Here is a 24,190-nt window from a genome sequence, read left to right as displayed (position 1 = left end):
AGATCCCCATGTGCAGAATGAGGGGAGGTTCTGTCCAACTCATGCTGAAGCAGAAGTAATGCTTGGCATCTGTCCAGGATCTCCTCTCTGGAGGCCACATGAAACCCAAGATACTGTCCCACTGTATGCACACAATTCCTTTGCAGGCCCCGAGGACAGTCTACCAATTGACCTCAAGCCCCTTCCCATATAACATTTTCTCCACCCTATTATTCACCCCACCTTGACCCAGATAGCCCAGGCTAGCCCAGTCTTGTCACATCCTGGAAGCTAAGCAGGGCCAACCCTGGTTAGCACTTGGATGGGAGACACCCCCAAGGAAGTTCTGGGTTGTCCTGCAGAGGTTGGCAGTGGGGAACCACCTCTGAACGTCTCTTGCTTTGGGAACCCTATGGGGTCACCGAAAATTGGCTGCGACTTGACAGCAAAAAATAATAATAATAATAATAATAATTACTCATAGCCAAAGCAAATAAAATAATATTTGAATCTTTCCTCCCACTTGGATGCCAGACCCGTACAGAAAAAGCATAATTGAATGCAGCACATTTGACATTAGTCAAATTATTATTGTGGGGGATTGGAAGAAGAACAAAAAGCTGTTAAAATCCCTTTGTATCCCTGGTAGGGGAGGGGGAAGAGATTAGAAATGACGCTCATGAAAGGAAACACCAAATAATAAGTCCTGAAATAACAAGCCCACCCCCTCAAGGAATGATAATTACAAACCGAATTTGTTCACAATGAATTTCTATAAAATAAATCAATGGATGCTTTTATTTTTGGCAGACTGCAACCGCCCACATGCCTCCGTGCTGCGTTCCTTGTGGATTACCCCAACAATTGATGGCTCGACCTCCCTGCTCCCTCACAAATTAGCATCGCTCGACTCCTGTCTGTTTCGGAACCAGGACAGCGGCCCCCTTCCCGGCTCCTTTGAATGCTGCCAACCAGCAACATCTCCCCTTTTCCTTGCGGGGGATGCGGTGACGGCACCCGGGAACAGAAAACACATCCTGCCTTACTATTATTCTACAGAAAGAAACAGCAAGCCGGTACCACCGCGATCCTCGCATGCAGAAAAGACAGAAGGTCGTAGCCGGAGCAAGGGCTCTGAGGCTCCATGCTAAGACTTTCGGGCAAGCTGCCAGACCCAAGACCTGTGCTTTGGGTCCAGCCCAATTTCCCTATTCAAGCCCCAGCCATAACAAAGGCAGCGAGAAAGACAGTGAGATGAAGGAAGACGCATTGTGAAGCTTTGTTGTGTCCCGGGGAGACACGGGCTGCACACAGAATGTGAAGAGCCCACAAGAGCGTGATGCCCCTCTTATAATTATCTCCAGGCCGCCAACACACAAGGATGTGGCCTTTTTTAACCCTCTTCAGTCTCTGCAAATGTTTGCCCTGTTCCAGCAAAGCCGGCTATTAATTGAAGCTTCCTTGGGACAAAGTCTTTCGCCCCGGCAATCAAAACATCAAATATGACATCCGGAGAGACAATTGAAAATGCGGCACTGTTTCCTTTCGGAAGGGATTTTGCATCCCTCAGGTTTTGATGTCACGGGCTGCAGGGCAGCACGGAGGGGAAGCCCAGCTTCCCGGCGTTATTTGGCAAGGCTGCAGAGATGGGAAGGCACAAAGCATCTGGATGGGTACATGTTTGCGTCAAAGTAAGTTTGCTTCATGGGAAAGAACCAGAGGCCACTTACAACTCAGGAAAGCAGTTTGTTCAGCAGTATCTGAAATGGCTGGAAGCCCCTCATTTACGCCAAATCCATGCCATTTAATTCAATTTTTCCAAGATTTACACCACAATACTTTGTTGCTTTGCAAGCATCATTGTGATGACTGGCTATATCTTTACCAGTTACAGTAAATTGCATTACAAAAAGAAAAAAAAAGATTACATTCAGAATTTCATGAGGGTCATTCTGGAACATCTAAAAATGTGGAAAAGTGTAGAAGATCCTGCTTCATTTGCATCAGAGACTGTTTTAAAACACTGGAATACATTCCCATTGAGACACAACTCGAGAGAGAGAGAGAGAGAGAGACAGACAGACAGACAGACAGACAGACAGACAGACAGACAGACAGACAGACAGACAGACTGACTGACTGACTTTTGGTTGCTGCAAAGAGCCACCAATTTCCCAACACCTCCAATGCTCAGAATCATCTTCTCAGAAGCAAACCTTGTAACTGTTTTACTAGGCAATTCCATTTGAAATACAGCAAGCTTTTCTCTTAAAGCTCTTTTTCTACCTCTCACTTTATTAAATCAGATTTCCTGTATCACAGAGTGACAAAGAAATCAAATGTGAAGAAGCAGGGAGGGGAAACAGTGTCGCAACCCTTAAAAGGGCAGACGGCCGTGCTCTTGGCACCTGCAAGCCGTGGTGGACCTGGAGCTAACCCGAAATCGCTGCTGCCGGTTGCTGCAAAACCCTCTCCCACTCTGCCGTTCCAACTTCCTCCTCTCATTTGGCATTTTTATAAAAGTTAAATGAGCAGATTTTTGAAGGGGAGGGGGGAAGCAATCGCTCAAACCTGACTAGTGTTGATTTTTCGCATACGCTAACAGGCAGGCTCTCTGCACCCAGCATCAACAGAATCGCTACTTGAGACAGATTTGCAAAGCAGGGAAGCGCAAGGAACAATCTTTTCCTCCCGAATATCTTGGCAGTACGGCATGCACATTCAAGAAACAGTACAGGGACGCCTCCAGTCATCTACTACAAGCAGTTCGCCGCTGCGGGAAGTTAAGCAAAATGTTGGCCAACTGCAGTGGCCTTCTCTGCCTTCTCTACAGTCCTCCCGAAATGCCATTCCTTAGGATGCGAAAGGCAGGTGAGCATGCTACCTGCTCCCCTCTTGGTGGCTATTTCAGGGACCAGGAGGGGGAAACAGTGGCCCAGAGACACACATTTTGGAGGATGTCTATGCAACAGCATCAAGCTTCCTGCACAGATGAACTGACAGAGTTATGTTTACAAGCCAAGCGCAATCCGCAGACAGAAATTATCAGTGAAGGCTCTGGACGCAGACCTGGGCATGCCCAAATGAGGGGGTCGTCCCTCTCAACAATGCATATTCATTTCAGCTGTCAGCAAAACACAGAGAACCGCAGAGCCCACCGACCTGCAGAGCACAAAATGTGATTTGAGGGGGGGGGAGGGAACTACACACCGAGTCAAAGAAAGATACTGTTGACATCCCAATCCACTCCTCCACCACCTTTTTGAAACCAATGAAATCTGCACACACACAAACATACACACAGAGGATCCTAAAAGACCCTCTCCCTCTATGCACATCACTTGGGCTGCACCCAAAATCCGGCTAATCAAGTAGAATCCAGCAGGATGCGCAGTCACAAGAAAGCACAAGTCTCTGTTGGACCCCAGCTCTTCAAGGGTTGCCTACCTCACCCTTTGGGGGCGGTGTGAGGAAGCCAATGGAAGACGGTGGCCCAGGCAGGACAAAGGACCTGGGGAGGGGGGGGGAAGGAAGCTTTATATATTAATAACAAATTATAAATTGGCATTACACTATTTTTAATACCATGGTGGTCATTGCTGTCTTTGATAATAACTAGGTTTTATTAATATTTCTTGTAGCTGTTTGCTCCTCTGTATATTCCCCTGCGGAAGCTGATGCGAAACAGGCTGCGCACCTGGGTCCTGTTGAGAGTGTATTTTGTATAATTTTCTCTGACTTCTTCACATATCATATGATCCTTTGACCATTTACAGCATATATTGTCTTTGAGAATAGTTCTGTAGAGTTTGTATAGCGTCATTAAAATTGTTCCTCTCCTCTTGCCATGCGCATAATATTTTTTTGCATTTGAGGTTTCTTCGTGGTTCGTTATTTATCCTCCCAGGAGGAGAACCAAAAGCACAGGAGGCAACAGCTTCTATTTGTCCAGCAACTGCGGCAGCAGCTGACTGGAACGAAGGATTGCCAGGCACCCACAGCCGGAAGGCTGGCTGGCTGGGACATGAAGCAGGCAGCTCCTTCTGGGGTCAGTGGAGTTTGCGCATGAGAACATCCCAAATGGGTGTGTCTGTGTGTGAGTGTGGGGGGGGGGAGGTGTTCACCAAATCTGGATTTGGTCCCCCCCAGGCATCAAAAAGTCTTTGCAACAGCTGCTTTTTCCGCCAGACGCAATAAGATTCCCAACCCTGTAACTTTCTAAAGTCAAAACAGATGCTGTTCTGCTGAGATTTGAATCACCTGGAACTGAAGGGAGGGAGGGGGCTGTTATGTTTTCCTTAACGCACCGGACCAGCTTCACAAAATCATTCATTTCACAAAATCATTCATTTCGTGACATGTTCACACACAAAGACACACAACTGTGACACCTGCTCGATCGTCCCCCGACGCTTTTCCTAAAACAAAGCAATCTCTGTGGCTGTCGCCGAAAACGTGACAAACCGGCACCGCCGGGGTCTTCCCCACCTGCTGACTCCAAAGGCCAAAATCCGGTCCACAAAAAAAAAGGCCAACTCCTGCAGAGCAAGAGCATCCAAATGTCAGCCTCCCTCCTGCATCAGGAAGACCTCCAGCTCGAAATCCAGGCACTGCCAGTTCTCCCACAAAGTCCCTGGCCCTCAGCATCCTTGTAAGAGCCACCGGTGGACCAGAGCATCTCCAAAGGGGGGGGGGGGAGGAGAAGGGGAGGAAGCCTTCGGGAAGAGCCAGGCAAAGTTTGCTCCTCTCTTGCCACCGCCAAAGGACCAGAGGGGAGCGACCTTTAAAGCGCATCGAGTCCCAAAGCGCACCACTTCAGCGGGTGGGGGTAGGAGGGGGGGGAGCGGCCGCTACCTCCGCACCCCCCAGCGGGCCATCCTATCTGGTCACTGCGCTCAGAGATCCCCCCTCCCCCACGCCATGGCGCCACTTTCTCCTTTCTGGCGCACTCAAAAAAAAAAAAAAAAGACCAAAGCGCCCTACTCAACTCTTGGCACAGGCAGGTCCGCGCTTTGGACGTCTTCTGCGCAATGCCCCCCCCCCCTCTCCCGCAAGACTGGCAGCCCCCTCGCAGGGTCGCTTCCCCCCCTAGGCACACACTGGCAAGGGACGCGCCATGCCCCCGGGAGGGAGATGCGCGGAGCCCACGCCTGGCCGGACCCCGCCGGACCTCTGGCCAAGCGACAGCCCCGGGAGAGCTCCATAGCAGCCCGCGGGCGGGCGGGCGGGCAGGCAGGCAGGCCCCTCTCCTCTCCTCGCCACCCCCCACCGGCCGCCGCCGCCGCCCCGCTTGCTCACCGATGCGGATGACATGGGGCATCCCGTGGCAGGAGGGCAGCCAGACGAGCCAGACGAAGGCTCCGACGGCGCACGACTCGGCCAACAGCAGCAGGAGCGAGCGCGGGACGCAGCAGCAGGTCAGCATCCTGGGCGGGCGAGGCGCGCCAAAGCCCCAGCCCGGCTCCCCCTCCTCCGGCTCGGGCTCGGGCGCCCGCTACAGCTCCGGCTGCGGCTCCGGCTGCGGCCAGGCGGCGAGCACTGGGCGCCTGGCGGCGACGCACGGCGGCGAGGGCGCGTCCGACTCCGGGCTGCCTGCGCCAGGCGCAGCGGGGAACATCGTACTGGCTCCCGCCGCAGCAGCGGCGGCGGCGGCAGCGGCGGCAATAGCAGAAGCGGCGGCGGCAGCAGCAGCAGTGAGAGGAGGGCGAGCGGGATCGGGAGCCGCCGCCCCGCCACGCCCGGCTCGGGCTTCACCTGTCCCCCGAAGGCAGCCGCTCGTCGGCTCCAGCCAGCCAGCCAGCCAGCCAGTCCACCCCGGTCGCCGCCGCCGCTCTCTGCCTGCCCGCCCGGCTGGCTCCAAGCCCTGGCGTGGAGTGGTGCACACGCGTTCACACGCGCCGGGCTGCTGGGGGGGGGGGGGGGGAGCGCTAGGACGCAGGCGAAGCGGCCGGCCGGCTGCTCCGCGGAGAGGTGCTGGGGCTCAAGCCTCCGAGCAAGGCACGCCCTCTGCCCGGCAAAGCCCGGCCCCCTAATCGCCGGGGGACGGGTTAGGGAACGGCGCTCTGCACATGCTCAGAGGTCCCTTGCCCGGCTTCCCAAACCGGGGCCTGAACCACTTTCGCCGACCAGAAGGGCCTGGTTTGGCCTGACATGGGAGCCGAGGCCAACTTTTCGCGTACACCTTAAAGCGGCGGGGGAAGCAGTGAGCATGTGCAGAGTGCTTTCTTTTCTTTTCTTCTGGTGAGCGGCCACGTGGCTGATTTCCCTCCGAGGCGGCCTGAGCACGGGGGTCCTTCTCCCGGATCGGAGAGCGAATATCGCTGGCTGGGGTCGCCCTGCCGGGCCTGGATCGGAGCCGCCGCTGCAAGACTCCGGGGAGGGAGATCCGTGGTGGGCCCCTCCCTCCGCAATTCCCCGTGGCGGCCAGTGGAGGAGCCCGGGCTTGAGCCCGGATTGGAATCCGCCGCTTTGAAGAGATGAGAGTTTAAGGGGTGGGGGGAGATCATGGAGTTAGAAATAAACTTCTGGGGGTGGCTCCTTCCCATCTGGAAGGCTGGCACCCCCGAAAGGCTTTGTGGGGCTTTCTGCCAGAAGGTACCCAAGGGATGTGCCCTGGATCCTCGGAGCAGACCCCCACCCTGCCTTGGGCCTCTGCTTATCCTGGGGTGGAAAGGACCCCCCACGCACACACCATAATACATCAAGGCAACTGTGACAGAGAGTGGGTGTGCGTGTCTGTCCCGCACATGCAACCCTGGCCCATTTGGAAAGTCCGTTTTTGGTCTGGTTGCAGAGTTGCAGCTGCAATCAAGAGTGGGGAGTGGGGAGTGGGGAGCGGCTCAAAGCGTGAAATTGCTGGGCCACTGCGAAATGAGTAAATTCGTTTCAGGCAGGAAGAATCATTAAGTTAATCAGATGTGATCATTCTGCATGTTAAAGGCCGGGCAAACCCACCCACCTGCTCCCACCGTGGATTCCAACCGGTTGATTTGTTCTCGGCTCAGCATGGCTCTCTGCAAGGAGTTTGGCTAGACGTGATCTATGCGCATGCACCTGCACCCTTGCGCTTAGGGGACCTCTGCTCTTAGTCTGTGTTGTGGGTAGGGGCACACCTCCCTTGCATGCACTCAGAGCCCTCCTGCAGGCGCCGTCTTGTGTGAGTGGGGCAAGCTGTGTATATTTTCAAGCTGCAAAACAGGCAAAAGTGAACACTCATTGCCTGTGGTCCTGATGGGCAGCCTGCAGAAGTGGGCAGGGATTCACAAAAGCTCACACCCCACCACAAATTTTGATCGGCTTTAAGGTTCCTACTAGACTCCTTTTCTGTGTGCCGTTGTGTTGTCAAGTTGCCACTGGTGTACAGGGACCACACCAAGGGGCTTTTTCAAGGCAGAGGTGACATGCCATGGCCTCTGCAATGCAAATTTAGGCACGCCGAAAATGTAATGATAAAAAAATGGGTTTGGGGTTCTGGATTACGCCCCAAAGTTGGCAGATGCTGTAACTCTTTGAAGTATGGATCCAGAAACATTGTCCAATAGATTACTTTTAGTTCTACCCAGCTTGGTTAGTGGCGGCGTCTGATATGGAGAGCAAGGTTTGATTCCCCGCGCCTCTCCATGCAGCCAAGCTGGGTAACCTTGGGCAACTCACAGTTCTCTCAGAGCTGTTCTCCCACAGCAGTTCTCTTAAAGCTTTCTCATCTCCACCTACCCCACAGAGTGTCTGTTGTGGGGAGAGGAAAGGAAGGCGATTGTAAGCCGCTTTGAGAATCCTTAGGGCAGGGGTGAGCCTCTTGTGGCGCAGAGTGGTAAGGCAGCAGACATGCAGTCTGAAAGCTCTGCCCATGAGGCTGGGAGTTCAATCCCAGCAGCCGGCTCAAGGTTGACTCAGCCTTCCATCCTTCCGAGGTCGGTAAAATGAGTACCCAGCTTGCTGGGGGGTAAAAGGTAATGACTGGGGAAGGCACTGGCAAACCACCCCATATTGAGTCTGCCATGAAAACGCTTAGAGGGCGTCACCCCAAGGGTCAGACATGACTCGGTGCTTGCACAGGGGATACCTTTTACCTTTTAGGGCAGGGGTAGTCAACCTGTGGTCCTCCAGATGTCTATGGACTACAATTCCCATGAGCCCCTGCCAGCACATGCTGGCAGGGGCTCATGGGAATTGTTGTCCATGAACATCTGGAGGACCACAGGTTGACTACCCCTGCCTTCGGGTACTTTTGGGAGTAGATATACCCACTAAAATTCGTCACCACTGATAGCCCCATCCTCCAGGACTCTTCTTTCTGTTTCTTACCAAGTATGTTTATTTCCCCTCCTTCTTACTATATGTGGACAGGCCTGCTCCTGGCCCAAGGTGAGCTGGGTGAGAACGTCATGCCCACTCTCTTCCCCAAGACCTTGAACTTTCTTCCCTAGACTGTCTCGGTCACCCTGGAAAACACAGTCCTCCTCAGATGCCTGATGTCACAGAGACTCTCTTCCCACAGGAGTGTAGCAGTCCAAACCCTCGTCCCACACGTTGATCTATATACTTATCGTATGATTGTAGGACTGCCTGGCAGCTGGGCAAGAGACATTTGGAAGTGGTTTTCCCATTGCCTGACCGTAGTTTTCCTTGGTGGTCTCCCATCCAAGCACTAACCAAGAAAACCAACTTGGTTTTAGGGAGATTATGGTAAGTGGCCCCAAAACTCAGCCAGGAGGGTTAGGAGGGTTGACTTCTAATCTGGTGAGCTGGGGTTGATTTCGTGCTCCCCCACATGCAACCAGCTGGGTGACCTTGGGCTCGCCACAGCACTGGTAGAGCAGTGCTGACCAAGCAGTGATATCAGGGCTCTCTCAGCCTCACCCACCTCACAGGGTGTCTGTTGTGGGGAGAGGAAAGGGAAGGCGACTGTAAGCCGCTTTGAGACTCCTTCAGGTAGAGAAAAGTGGCATATAAGAACCAACTCTTCTTCTTCTTCACTAACCAAGGCCGATCCTGCTTGCCTTCTGAGATCTGAGAAGATCAAGCATGCCTGGGACTATCCAGGTCAGGGGTGGAGCCCACACAACTAGTGGGGGAAGGGGACTTGAACTCTCAACCAGGCAGTACAACAATACTAAGAAATATTGTTGACCTTCCAATTTGTTTCCTTTATAACTAATACAACAACCATGCTGTCCTTGCCAGCTTAGGACTCTGCAATCAAGGTGTACAATTTCCTTTTTTTAAAAAAGTTTTTGGGGGGGATTATGGTAGCTAGCCCCAAAACTCAGCCAGGTGGGTTTGTTGTCAGACTGGCTAGGAGTCAAGATAAGTCACACTGCCCAAACATGCCCATCAATGTGTTTTCTGTCCAAGGACTTCCTTCATGACAGAGCGAACATCAGGATGCAAACTGTATCCTCTGTGCAAACGTTCCATCCAGGAGCAAAAAGGGCAGATTTATTGGTGGACTCATTCCTATTAATTTCAACGCCCGTTTTCCTCAAGTACAAAGAAAACTGCTTACGAGAGAGGACAAACGGCGAAACGTTTTATTAATCTCGGGAGAGAGAAGGAGGGGGAATTGCTGATGGGTCAGGGTGTTTTCAAGCCCGAATCAAAATAGCGGTTGAAAGATGAGCTGCCCGGGAAGAGGTGTGAAATAAGCAGTTTTGCCTTGGGGGATTTTTTAGTTTTCAACAGTAATGAAGACAAAAGAAGGGCTTTTTCACAAATAAAGGGGGAAGTGGGTAAAATGGTTCTTGGCTGGATTAGACACAGCCGCCTGCATTTTGTTTAAATTTATATGCATCAGGTATAATACAGTCACAATCAGCGTGAGTTATGAGGCCCCATGTACACATTACTGAGATTCATATGCCGGAGTTTCTAAAACCACCAAGTAAATATGCCCGGGATTTGGCAGGGATAGATTTCTCAGGCTGGAGTGCCCTCTACTGAAATGCTCTCAATGGCTTCACATTTGATAGCTGGAAGCTTGAGCGATGAGAGTGCTAAAACCAAAATTTATTCCACCGGCCGTGTTTCCTTGCCAAAATCCATGTCCCTTTCCTCCTTTATAGCCCTAAACCGCCTCAAACAAAATATCACTGAAGCAGGGGTAAAACGATACAGGTAAAACGATACAGAATATTTAATTTTTTTTAAATTTAAAAACTATTTGTTGGATAAAAATCGTAGGGAGCGAGGATCTGGGATATTATTCCATTTGTTTTAAAATTGTGACTTGTAAGCCGTATTGAGCCACGAGGAAACGCAGTCTGGGCCCTGTTTATCGAAGGCACCGCCTCTTCCAGGATGCCCCCCAGAAGAACTTTAAGAACTTCTAATATCAACATCATTTATTTATTTACTTATATACCACTCTCCCTGGAGGCTCATAACATGTTCTACATAACATGTAGAAAACAATACCAGGAATTTAGTTTTTCCATAACATATAGCCATAACATTAATACTATTAATTGTAACATGGTGGTCCTCAGCCTGAAGGAAGCATGTCTGGCCTCAGCTAGGGCCAGGGCCTTCTCAACTGTGGCCCCAGCCTGATGGAATGAGCTACCAGATGAGACCTGGACCCTGATGGAACAACCGAAGTTCTGCAGGACCCACAAAACGGTGCTCTTCTACCAGGCCTTTGGCTGAGGCCAGAACAAGCTAGCACCCAGGAAAATCTACGGGCCTCCCTCCATTTATCTCCAGGTTATTCCCAAGACCGAGTTAGAACCCGATTAGAATTTACTGCCCGTGAAACGGACCAGGAGGTGGATCGACAAATCGATGAGCAAAAGTAATGGACCACCATAAGTGTTTAATATTTTTAGCTGTGGTTTTATCAATGATGTACATGTGATGCGTGTTGTATACTGCCCCGAGCTTTCGTACGGGGAGGGGCAGGATATTGAAAACAGTAAATAATAATAAATATTTAACTGAAATAATTAAAGCCAGTGCTAAAAGGTTTCATTGTTTTGAAAAAAAATAACCATTCGTGTGCTCTTCTCTGTCAGTGCCAGGCTGGTGGAGCTCTTGCAAGAGAACAGTGGCTTGCTGGTAGTTGGTTGGCCTATGTATGCATTATTATTATTATTATTATTATTATTATTATTATTATTATTATTATGTTTATACCCCGCCTCTCCCCAAAGGCTCGAGGCGGCTTACATAACCCCGTCCCCTAAAACCATAAAATAACAATAAGATGCGATCAATTTACAATAGTGGCAACAACGATGGCTTAATCTGCTCATTTGGTCTCCGCACCCTCAACTACAGGAGGGGGGTGACACTCTCTACCACCAGTTGTGAGGGGGGGGCTGATCTTCTTTCCGCCCGGCCTCAGTTATAAGCCTGGCGGAAGAGCTCCGTCTTACAGGCCCTGCGGAATGCTGGTAATTCCCGCAGGGCCCTCAGCTCTTCCGGGAGCTCATTCCACCAGGTTGGGGCCAGGACCGAAAAGGCCCTGGCCCTGGTCGAGGCCAGGCGGGCTTCCTTGGGGCCGGGAACGACCAATAGGTTAGCCCCCACAGAGCGTAAAGCCCTGCGGGGGATATAGGGCGAAATGCTGGACTAGATGGGCCTGGTGTCTGATCCAGCAGGGCTCTTCTGACGTTCTTATAAATGGGAAGGTGAACAGGTAGCAAGAGAGATGCATGAGTTGGGAGATCAGGAACTACAGTCCTGCTAGGAGCCCTGGGCCGCCTCGGCCGACGCCTGCCTCGGGGTATGCTGATGCCGGAAAATGGAAAATGGAACAGAAAAGAAATAAACTCAACCTGTAAAACAAGCCAGGAACCAGAGGTTGAGAAATCTTATTATCATACAAATATATTAAATGCACATTTTATTGCACAGTGCTAAAGGTCAATTAAAAACAAGGCATTAAGAACTCAATAGAAATTATGAGTAACACAGATTATGGCCAGATAACAAAATGAACTATTTAAAAAAATGACCTGACGTGTTGTGATCCAAATGGATCTTCTTCAGAGGTCAGTGATAGAGCCACACAAACCTAGATATCCATAAACATAAAAGCTTTACAGCCTGGAAGGTTGACTTACTCAGAGGTGCCATTAAAAACCCTGGTTCTATACTGTGATGGACAGAATTCACGATAGAAAGGTAGACACCTTTCTGTAAATCTTTCCTGGACCAAAGTACAATCTCTGTGTGTGGCTGTGTGCATATCAAAAGATGTTTCTGTTAAGTGGATATTTATGCATTGTTTTTAATTGACCTTTAGCACTGCAAAATAAAATGTTTACTGAATATATATTTTATGATAATTTTTAGACTCAGCTTCTTTGGTTCCTAGGCTGATGCCAGCCCTGGTCTCCCCTAATCTCATAAGTAGAGTTGCCAACCCCCAGGTGGTGGCTGGAAATCTCCCACTGTTATAACTGATCAAGAAGAGGAAAAGTTGTTTGTGTATATGCTGCTTCGCTCTACCAGAAGTATCTTACCATTGCCTTCCCCTTCCTCTCCCCACAACAGACACACTGTGAGGTAAGTGGCACTGAGAGAGCTCTGGTATTACTGCTCTGTGAGAACAGCCCTAACAGGACTGTGACTAGTTCAAGGTCAACCAGATGGCTTCCTGTGGAAGAGGAGCGGGGAATCAAACCCAGCTCGCCAGATTAGAAGCCACTGCCCCTAACCACTGCACTCATGCTGGCTCTCCAAGCAAAAAATTCGAAATAATAAAAAAAATTGAAACAACAACAATAATAAAGAGATCAGCTTACATGGAGATAATGGCCGCTTTTGAAGTTGAACTCTATGGCATTATTCCCCAAACCCCGCCCCCTCAGACTCCACCCCCCAAATCTCTCGGTATTTTCCAATCCAGAGCTGGCAATCCCATTTGCAAGTGGCCTTTTTATTTCCCTGCCAAACAGCAAACGGAGAGCCAGTTTGGTGTGGTGGTTAGGAGTGCAGACTTCTAATCTGGCATGCCAGGTTCAAATCTGCACTCCCCCACATGCAGCCAGCTGGGTGGCCTTGGGCTCGCCACGGCACTGATAAAACTGTTCTGACCAAGTAGTGATATCAGGGCTCTCTCAGCCTCACCCACCCCACAGGGTGTCTGTTGTGGGGAGAGGAAAGGGAAGGTGACTGTAAGCCACTTTGAGTCTCCTTCGGGTAGGGAAAAGCGGCATATAAGAACTCTTCTTCTTCTTCAAAAAAGCCCTGGCACCCAGACCAGGAGTTTCTCCTCCTCTCCAACGCCCAAAGCCCTTCCAGGAGAGCCACAGCTTCCTGCTTTGCACGGGGAACCCGAGAGCATCCTGCTTGTCTTGGGAACGTGATTTGTATAAGTCCCAGGAACAGCTCCTGCATTTTAAATCCGCTGCTGCGATGCCTGCCCTTGCCGGACACATTTCGATAGATTTGTCAGGGAAGCAAAAGTTACTGTACAAAGTCATTACTGTACATCTGGAAAGAGAGGTAAAAAAAAAAGCAAAGCAGGAAAATATATAGCCAGACGCGGCTGCCCAGGATTTGCCCTTGAAAGAACTATGGCTGAGCTTTGCTGTGTCAGTCGGAAAGGAGCACGCTTCTCCCTGCAGTTGCTGCTGCAAGAAAGCACCGGGGAATGTGCTGAGCCACTGAGAAGCTGAGGTCGCCCCACCTTGAGTGGAAATCGAGACGTTCCTCTCCAAGTCTGCTCAACTGGCTTGGGCCAGGCCGGATGTAAAGTGAGAAAGTGGCCAGCTGGACGTCAACAGTAAAGCCTCCTGGGAGTGGAGCAATTCAGCTTGGTTTTCAGTGTTCCTCTTGGATTTGAAATGGCCCCAAGAGCTGTTCTTTGACCCCTGGAGAAGCCGTGGAATTGCCGTACGAGTTTTCCGACTGTGGCAAACAGTTGCTCCCCGTAAAAATTGAGTCCAGTAGCACCTTAAAGACCAGCAAAGATTTATTCAAGGCATGAGCTTTCGTATGCAGGCCCACTTCTTCAGACATTGCTCCCCGTGGCTGTTTCAAGTCAAGTAAATGGCAGTGTCTAAACCAGGGGTAGTCAAACTGCAGCCCTCCAGATGTCCATGGACTACAATTCCCATGATCCCCTGCCAGGGGCTCATGGGAATTGTAGTCCACGGACATCTGGAGGGCCGCAGTTTGACTCCCCCTGCTCTTGAGGCTCACGCTCCCTCTGTTCAAATGGCACGGTCTCAGTTTAAATCAGGCCCCCATGGAGCTGGGGTCTGAGTTTCTCGAATGAAACTCCTTGAGGTGGCCATGTGGCCACGCGATCTGACATTTGAATCTGCCCGAAGTTGCTACCTGGGGTCTGTAATAGACTAGACAAAGACGAACCAGTAGAACTCAATCTGGATCCGATGGAAGCACAGTGAACTAGGAAGGGTTCTCATAGAATCATAGAGTTCTAAGGGACCTCCTGGGTCATCTAGTCCAGCCCCCTGCACTATGCAGGACACTCACAACCCTATCACTCATCCACACCTGCCACCCCCTTGAGGCTTCACAGAATCAGCCTCTCCGTCAGATGGCTATCGAGCCTCTGCTTAAAAATTTCTAAAGATGGAGAACCCACCACCTCCCAAGGAAGCCTGTTCCACTGAGAAAGAGTCTAACTGTCAGGAACTTCTTCCGGATGTCACGATGACTGAATTGAGTATCCAGAGCTATAACAGAGGCAGACTGGATCAGTCTGATTATTAATGGAGGCTATATCAGTAGAATCCATTTAGGTCTATTCCATGCCCAGTGCAACTGCTAACAGCACACTTCTAACCCCAGTTCATAGCACTGATGAGAATTTTAAACAGCTTGGAACCAAGGGTATATCCAGGACTTTCTGCTAGCTGGTGGTGGGACGTGCCGTCAAATCACAGCTGATTTCTGGCAACCCAGTTTGGTTTTCAAGCCAAGATGCTTAGAGGTGGGTTGCCATTGTCTGCCTCTGCATCACAAGCCTGATATTCCATGGAGATTCCCATCTAAATACTGGCCAGGACCAACCCTGCTTAGGTTCACAAGATTCAGGTGAGGGTTGCTACTAGCCTACCTGAACATTAAGTCTCTTCAGTCTGTCTATGTGCACAATTTCTGGTGGAAAGGTTATTGGGTGTCTATGTGGCCTATCCAACAATGGCACCCAGATAGTTCTGGATTAGTTGGGGAATGGAGAGGGGAAGAAGAAAAGAGAAGGAGGAGATGTAGTTGCTGGATGTTCTGGTTGCAGTCTTGTTCACAGCCACTCTTTTTTAAGCCCATCTGCTTCAATGGATGTAGGAGGGTATAACTGTACATAGCGCTGTACTGTAAGCTTCTTTGGATAAAAACTGAGTTATCAACATCAGTAAGTCAGTTGTGGAACTCCCTTCTCTGCCAACCCTGCCTGCCACCTTCCTTGATAGGAATTCATCCTCAGGCAAAAATGGTTTCCTCTAACGGTCCTCCGCTCAAAAGGTCTTTCCGGTTCTGCTCCTCTGCTGGATGGAAACATTTGCTGGTGGTCCTTGCGAAGTTGACCCTTGATCTTAATTTGTTTTGACTTTTCATTGCTTTGCCGCTCTTGCAATATCAGGAGATTTTACGAAGCGAAACAGCGTGCCAATATTTTTGTGCTAATAAATAATATCTCTGAAATTTCAGTCCTAAATGTGAGGACTTGTCTTGAATGTCTGAAGTGGAATGAGCGTCGTTTAAACAGAGGATCAGTTCCCTGCTAGTTTCTTAAGCGTTTCCTGCCCAAGTCTCTGCATCTGCTATGGCCCTAGTTTTGCCCTGCCATATTAGGGGAGGAAGCAAGGACAAACAGGTGACCCCCATGCTTGGATTCCTAAAATGACAACCCCCAAGGAACTGCTTAAACTTTGGCAGCCATTCTTGCCTAAGGCAAGATTTATTGTGGCCGACTGAGAGCACGAAAGAAGGGAACTAATTAGGGCAGCAAGACAGAGAAGTGGTATTGTTTCAATTAATTATGCCACAGCCTGCCTCTCTCATGATGCTGGTGATCTTCCAGACATGTGGCGGGTTCTAGTCTCTGCCAGGTGGCAGGTGGACTCCGTAAGAGACCAAACTCACCTGTCCTCAGGTGATGCCCCTGAAACAAGGACATTTATCCTACCATACCTCAGGAATGCACATTAGGTAACAAAGGCTAGGATAGGGGAAAGATGGCAAGCCCCCATGTTTCCCTACCACACACGGCAGACCTTAAAGAAGCACATCTTGTGTTTGGAAATGCTGCAGGTTTTTTATTTAAGACCTGGCATGTGGAGCCAAGTGCTTGATCTCCAGCAGGATCTTGTCAGGTACATTCGAGAACATCACAGACTAAGAAGGAAAGCCCAGCTCCTGGGACAGACCAGTCATCAGTTAGGAGGCAACATTCTCAGTCAACTGGATTTTCTGGACAGTCTTCAAGGACAGCCCCACACAGAGCCCACTGCTGTCATCTGAATGGGAAGTCCCCAGATTTGTGAATGGCACTAGCCAAGTGCTTATCTTTAGGCGGCTGTGCATTTGTGTCCTGGAGACTTCTTGCTTTCTCAGCAATCAGCAGTACCTTTTGGGGCTTCAGAGGTGGACCTTCAGGCTAGAGTCCAAGCAAGTCCACTACAGGGCATGATTGTACGTGCCAACCGATCTGGGGGGACCTGAGCCTATTCTGCACACAATAGATAATGCACTTTCAATGCACTTTAGAAGTAGATTATCCTGTTCTGCACAGGAAAATCCAGCTGCCAAAGTACATTGAAAGTGCATTATCCTATGTGTGCAGAATGGGCCCTGGTCCTGTGCCATCTGGATGCCTGTAATGGTGGTTTCTGATCCATCAAAAACCTACAGACTTCTCTTGGCATCTCAGCCACTGCTTCTGCTGCCTCATTTGGCATGGTAATACAGCACGCTGAGCACATGACGTTGGCTCGCACTGAAGCAGACCCTCGGTCCATCAACGTCCGTATTCTCGACTCAGACTGACAGCAGCTCTCCAGGGTTTCAGGAAGAGGCCTTTCACATCACCTGTTTCCTGGTCTTTTAAACTAGAGATGTCAGGGATTGAAACTGGGACTTTCTGCATGCAAAGCGGTGGCTCTTCTACTGAGCCTCAGCCCTTTCCTGTTGCAGTGAACGTATAGCTTTGGGTCTCCTGCGGTGTATGGTTTAGAACTGGATTGAATAACTTTATGCAGAAAGAATGCCAATTAGGATGGAAGTTCCCATCACCCCTTAGATCCTTTGGGTTTTGTTTTAGTTTCAGGCTTTGTCTTATATATGTTGACACTGTTTGTGTCTATTGGTCAGAACAATAATGTATTATGATGGTTTATTTCCATATGGGTGATCAGATGGTTTTGTTGTGTTTTTCTGGTGTGGTTTTTGTTTATAAATCTATAATAAAACTATAATAAAATATATATATTTTAAAAAAGCTTTGGGTTTCCTTCACTGAAATCCACTGATTCTCCCAGTCACTGGCACAATCACTCAGAATAAGACCAAGAGTCCTGCAATGCATATTCTCATTCCATAATATCATGTGGGGTGGGATTCCCTGTGGAAGCTGACCCCCTGAACTAAAGTTTGCTCTTGATATCAAGAGGTGCTTTCAAGCATGTACCAGCAGTTAGATGTTCTCCTGGTATGCCTATCAGCTGGTACTATTTCACTGCAATCTCAGCAAAAGTAAGAATCCCTAATGGCAAACCGTACAGAGTCTGAGATCCATTCTGTTCAAAGATGAAGACAACCCCTGTTCTGTTATCCAAGAGGCCTTGAGCACTGCATGATTTCTTCGGTTGCCCACAATTATTATTACACAACTAAGGAAGTCCAACAACTAAACTAGTTAGTACATAGGATAATAGTCTTGTTTTGATGATGATGATTGAAGATTGAAGATTCTGAAAACAAGAACTTTCCTTCTTGCTAAATGGTGACCTCCCGTTGGAATATATAAATTCTTTTGTAACTTGCGGAACATTAGCAAGGTTCTTTCAGGGCAGAAGAAGAGGTAGTTTCCCACAGTGCCACTACCTTCCTCCGCAGAGCCTTCCTTGGTGATCCCCCATCCAAGTACCAACCCTGCTTAACTTCTGAGATCAGACAAGATCAGGCTATTCCATGCTACCTTCCCTCCAGACTGTCCCTAAGATTCTATTAATGCCAATGGAAAGCATAGTACTCCAACGATCAAGGATTCAAATGCTATCAGAAAGAACTGGAGAGCAATGGAAGCATGCTAGATGAGCTTGTTGGGGAGCATCTAGAGATCTGCCATGACCCCTCCATCAATTTTGTGCCTTCCATGTGTCAGTTAATTGAGGCTATACTAGAACCATGGAATTTGATTACAACACGAAAAAAAGGAAGGTTCACAATAGAATACCAATAGAAAAACAAGGAACCTATCCAAGGCAATGTTCTTGTTCTGACAATATATATTCAATTTTAATACAATATTTAACATACATAAAGAATCAACCATAACAGTCTCTAAATAATTTCCATTGTCAATAACTTTTCTTCAGTGGTTGAGTCCTCCGATATAAGATTGCTGTAACAATAGTGAAAGTTAGTGTGGAAAAATCCTACAGTATTTCCTTATATTAGTGTTTTAATAATAGGTCCCAGGAGGGCTTGTACACATTCCCCGAGACCTTTGAGCCTATTGATAGGGAGTAAATGAAGTAACCAAAGGGTGGTGGTTAAAAAAGTGGAGGACTCTGAAGACATGGGTTTGATTCCCCACTCTTCCTCATGCAGGCAGTTGGGTGACCTTGGGCTAGTCACGGTTCTCTTAGAGATGCTTTCCCAGAGTACTCTTAAAGCTCTCTTAGCCTCTCCTACCTCACAGGGTGTCTGTTGTGTGGAGAGGGATAGAAAGGTGTTTGTAAGCCACTTTGGGTAGTGAAAAGTACAGTATAAAAAGCTTCCCTCTCTCACTCACTCAATAAAATATAGCTCACAACCTTATTGGATTCTTGTTGACATTATCAGATTTGTAGGGGCCATGTGGCCAAAACAGCCTGTCTTCAGACAGCTAGTGCTGGAATGTTCCAGATTAAAAGCAACTTGCATTTTTAAGGACTTTTCCTGTAAATTTAGTGTTTACACCCTTCCTTTGTACAGATCCTCACAACAAGCCAAGAGGTCACAGCCTCCCTGGGCCTGCATCAAGATTAACTGCTGAGCACCTTGATACATCATTTACTGATGAACAGCATTTCAGATTTTCACATCTCTTTCAGTTAGAAAAAGCAGCTTGGGCTAGCAGTTCTTCAGTGAGAAATATTAGGGGGGTGCACTGGGAGGGGAGAACTGTGAGTGGGTGAATGTATATCTCCTGCAGTCTTTCTGGTGCCCAAGAATAGAGACAGTTCTTTGTTAATTATCACTGAACAATCTGGTGTTTATCTAATATTTTTGAAGTGTCAGTGGGGATAAAGGCAGACAAGGGAAATTTGCAAAACAGAATATTAACGTTTATGGAGGGCTGCGGTCTAGCCTTTCTGACTTGTGAAACTAACCTCATTGCCTGTGGAAATAGCTATGATTCTTAGCACTGCTATTGGAACGAGGATGGCACAGATTCCTCTTCTGGCATGAGTAGGCATGGAAAATGATCAACTTAATATTGTTATTGTTGGTGTTATTGTTGTTATTGTTACTGTTGTTGTTTCAGCTTATTTCCCACCATGGCAGGTTACCAGATCAGACCATAAACCCCCACTAAAACCCCATTAAAAAACATTAAATATGAAAGACATAAAATACAACATGGCGGTATAACCATGTTAGATAACCATCTACCTTTGCTACTAATGTAACTCTCAGCAGGAGAGGTAAGAGGGAGAACCAACATCATAACAGCAGAATGTCATAATAGCAGAACAAACATCACCTACCACTGGGGAGATGCAAGGAAATATTATCTGTGTTGCTTGCAGTTTGTTTTGTTCTTTAGTTATTTGTGTTTATTTTCTCTTTGGAATTTTTAAAAATCTATTCTTTATATATTTTAGCTAGAAATACATTTCCACATCACTTTTTTTTTCATTTTCCACCAAACTGGGAGAAGAATCTTAGAGAGTATTATTATTATTATTATTATTATTATTATTATTATTATTATTATTATTATTATTATTATTATTCCCGCCACTTTCGAAGCTGGCTCATTGCGGGCTACAATGTCCAATGAAAATCCATTAAAAATCCCATTAAAAGACATAAAATCACAGAACATGGCAGAAAACCATGTACCCCTCATTCAGGGGATACTTCACCCCAAATACGAGGGGGATCAATTACAGTAGCAACCATTAGTGGTGTAATCTTAAGCAGCTTTCATGGAAATGGGGAGGGGGGAGCTCTACTTGTGACAGGATGCAAAGTTCCTTCTTGCAATTTTTTCTTCCTTGCCCAGGTGAGTGGGTGCTTGGCTCTACTTTGAAAGAAAGCTGAAACACTACGGATGGGAGATGCTGAACCTTCCTTTCCTTTCCCTTCCCATGTTGTGCTCCTGATTGGAAGATGCTCTCTGGTAATAGGGAAAAGCCAAGATGGAAGAAAACAGCCTCATGTACCTGCAGTCAGGTGTGGGAGGAGGCAGGGCTTAGCTTCACCTTGACTTCACACCCCCATTTTGGTTTTTAAAGACCACTCCCCTCCCTCCTTTCTTTATATATAAATGGAAACTTAGCTGTCTTTTCCTTTCTTTTCTTTGCTACAGAGCTGACAGCAGCTGTATTTGTATTGGCAAAAAACGGGCACCAGGCACTGCGGCTTTGAATAGAAATCAAAGGGAGCCAGACTGCTCAGCAATTTGATCATCACTTATCTTTCAAAGAGAGAGAGAAAGAGAGAGAGAGATCTCAAATCCATTCTCACCACCTCATCTTACTTGGTGTTGGGACAGGCAATGTCTGGGGTACAAGGAAGAAGAGGAGAAGACCCAGAAGAAGGCAGCAAAAAGTCTATTAGCTAAGATAGTGAGGTCAGCACCTTCTTGCCTGTTGGGTGTCATTCCTTGTCCATCTTCAGATTGCACCTCTTAGGGCAATATCCTGATTCTTCTCGGAAGTGCCACATTTGGTTTTGCCCTCTCTCGCAGTTATTGGCATAGTTAGGAGACACTATCTCTGTCTTTCCTCTTTGCTATCAAGTTTGTTAGTTCCTAAATAAACCTTTATCTACACTGCGATCAGGTTGTGCACCTTTGCTGTGTTAATTACTCTGCCAACATTTGGGTCTGGTTTTTCCTTGGGGGGAAGGGATTTGACTCTATCCTCTTTCTGCCATGAACTGGCCTATGTGCCTGTGTGCCTGCCTTCCAAGGAAGACGATTTGCCTAATTGTGTCGCCTCCTCCCAATCTGCAATTGAACAGCTAGATTGCAGTCCAGTAGCACATTTGAGACAAACAAGATATTTTTGGGGGAGGGGATAAGGTTTCAAGAGTCAAAGCTCCCTTCCATTGCAGAACGAGACGGCCACCTTCGGAAACTAGCCTCCTGCCGTTGGGGGAATATGAGAAAAATCACTTCCCTGCAATGATTGACAGAAAATGAAGACACTGTACACAGAAACAGGATGATTCTCCAAGTGCGTCTGTTCTCTATTATATTTGGGTTTTTTGCTCTCACCTCTTTTCACTGGCAGTAACTATTTATATTAAATCACAGCCCCTGTCAGCCATAGCTTCTTTTCTCTGGCTTGCTTTAATATACTACCTACTGGCTGAACTATATGTAGATTTTCTGGCATTCTGTGAGAATAGAATAAGTGCCCCCCATGGGCTTTAGTTACAAGAAACTCTTCTGCCTCCCCCCCCCCCCCTGTAGTGCAGGGATTCCCAACTAGGGTTCTGGGGAACCCTGGGGTTTCACAAGAGCTCCCCAGGAGATACGAGGCCTTCTCCAGAACTTTGGATGGCCACTGACATTACTAGAGCCCACTTCCCCTACTGCTCTACAGGCCCCGTCTCTCTCTCCACAATGGAAATGGTAAATGATTGATTGGTTGACTTCTCCACCTTCTGCGCTCACTTCTCTGAAGGGGCCTGTCACCACTTCTGGGGTTCCTTGAAACCTGAAAAACACATCAGGGGGTCCTCCATGGTCAAAAGGTTGCAAGAGGGTTGCTGTAGGCTCTGTGAAGCCTGAAAGCTCCTTTCATTTCTCCTCTTCTTACAACCTTTCCAGATCATTCTCCTGATTAAAGTGTACCATTAAGGCACAACCAAGTTATGGTGACCCCCATGAAGTTTGATCAAAGTAAGAGTTGGGCACAGGAGGTTTTCTATGCCTTCCTCTGCAGAGGCTGCCTTGATGGCCTCCAGTTCAATTTCAAGCTCTGGCAATATCAGCAGTGCTTGGGCTACTAGGGCTGCTGCATCCCCCTGATGGCCACTTCTAAAAGATATCATGGAGGAATTGCATTAGCATCCGGTAAATAGATTCCTGCAGTCTTAAAAGATGATTTGGGAGGGGGGGAGTGGCATGATATAGCCTGATCTCATTAAATCTCAGAAGCTAAGCAGGATCAGTACTTGTATGGGAGACTACAAAGGAGGGTTCTGCTGAAGAAAGCAAGGGCAACCACCTCGGTATCTCACTTGCCTTGAAAGCCCCTTGCTGGGGTTACCGTAATTCTACTGGGGTACATTACACACATATGAAGATGAATCAATGCCTTTAAATGAAAAATAGTTCCACACCTTAGGTGTTTTTCCTTCAGCCTTTCTAATACAAATTCTTGAGTATCTTGTTCTCTATTTTAAAGCTTAAATTTAAATTTTAGACTTATTGGCAATCCTGTGAATACAAAATAGTAGTAGTAGAAGAAGAAGGAGACGAGAGTTGGTTCTTATATGCCACTTTTCTCTACTCGAAGGACTCTCAAAGCAGCTTACATTCACCTTCCCTTTCTTCTCCCCACAACAGACACCCCGTGAGGGAGGGAAGGCTGAGAGAGCCATGATATTACTGAAGAAGAAGAAGAGTTGGTTCTTATATGCCGCTTTTCTCTATCTGAAGGAGTCTCAAAGCGGCTTACAATCTCCTTCCCTTTCCTCTCCCCACAACAGACACTCTGTTAGGTGGTTGAGGCTGAGAGAGCCCTGATATTACTGCTCGTCAGAAAAGCTTTCTCAGTGCTGTGGTGAGCCCAAGGTCACCCAGCTGGCTGCATGTGGAGGAGGAGCAGGGAATCAAACCAGGCTCACCAGATTAGCAGTCTGTGCTTCTAACCACTACACCAAGCTGGCTCTTATTTTTGTCTCAAGGACAACTTGACCTTCCTGGAACCTTTCCCTTCCTTTTTTTTTTTTCTCGTGGTGTTTCAGCATTCTTGTTTCTTGATTGATTTTGCTTTTGATAAGTTGGATGGTTTCTGCCTAAAAGCCATTCTGTACTATAAAGAATCTTAAAAATGAAGTACAATCAAAATTATTTTCTTTAGCAGGAGCATCTGCTACTTCTGGCTGGAAGGTACCTTTGTTAAGGAGATTGGGTACTTTGTCAAAGTCTCCCTTACTACGGCTCTACATGTTTTCCTCCTTGCTCTTTACCGTAGTGAAAAGCAGACAGCCAGGCACTAGAATAACTGCTATTCCCAAAAGTGTTTGGAACTTAGATTACTTATACTTGAAATATTAACATTTTTAAAGGGACCAAAGGGATCCTGTTTGGATTCACAATGCACATCCCTAAACATCATACGTAACACAACATGTTTCTAGCTCTGCACCACAAACACATATGCCCAATGGCATCTGTTGAGGAGATGCTCTCAAAAACATGGTGATGCAAAATGCCATCAAGTCCCGGATGACTTATGGTGATATTGTAGGGCAGCCTCTCTCAACTTTTCTACCATTGAGGAACCTCCTGAAACATTCTTAAGGCTCTGATAAACCACAGGATGCAGGATATGTTTGCAGGATATGTTTGGGAAGCATAGCTGTGTACAAGCTCTCCTGGGGTCCCTTCCCTTTCCTACCCTCTCCAGGCCCATGACTGGAGGAGCAGGTCAACATGACCATACATCATCAAATAAGTGTTTAGCAATTTTTAAAAAAAATATGTAAAACAGGGGTAGTCAAACTGCGGCCCTCCAGATGTCCATGGACTGATGTAAAAGATTAACTCCCATCCATTCAGGAAACCCTTTCCAGGACTGGCAAGAAACCAAGGGTTTCATGAAACCTTGGTTGAGAAAACCTGCCGTCG

The 24,190-nt window shown here is 47.9% G+C and overlaps 1 protein-coding gene and 1 long non-coding RNA gene across 3 annotated transcripts in view; one reads left to right on the top strand and one right to left on the bottom strand.

Annotated features, from left to right (window-relative positions):
- GRIK3 (glutamate ionotropic receptor kainate type subunit 3) overlaps positions 1 to 6,065 on the bottom strand; it is a 250,049-nt gene extending 243,984 nt beyond the window's left edge. Inside the window, exon 1 of one of the 2 annotated variants that reach the window (XM_077337278.1) lies at positions 5,278 to 6,065. In XM_077337278.1, the coding sequence (XP_077193393.1) occupies positions 5,278 to 5,404 (127 nt within the window). In that variant the 5' untranslated portion in view covers positions 5,405 to 6,065. Of the gene's footprint in view, positions 1 to 3,676; positions 3,864 to 5,277 lie in introns of those variants that run through there. The other variant, XM_077337281.1, reaches the window with a different exon arrangement.
- Positions 5,119 to 21,079, top strand: LOC143837452 (uncharacterized). Its single transcript, XR_013230981.1, has 3 exons — positions 5,119 to 5,396; positions 20,387 to 20,556; positions 20,693 to 21,079. It is a non-coding gene; the product is annotated as an uncharacterized LOC143837452 (long non-coding RNA).
- The last annotated feature ends 3,111 nt before the right edge of the window (positions 21,080 to 24,190 follow it).

Source organism: Paroedura picta, chromosome 5 (assembly GCF_049243985.1).
Source record: "Paroedura picta isolate Pp20150507F chromosome 5, Ppicta_v3.0, whole genome shotgun sequence".
Taxonomy (NCBI): Eukaryota; Metazoa; Chordata; class Lepidosauria; order Squamata; family Gekkonidae; genus Paroedura; species Paroedura picta.
The sequence above is the reverse complement of the archived record's forward strand: the minus strand, read 5'-3'. Positions and strand labels throughout refer to the sequence as shown.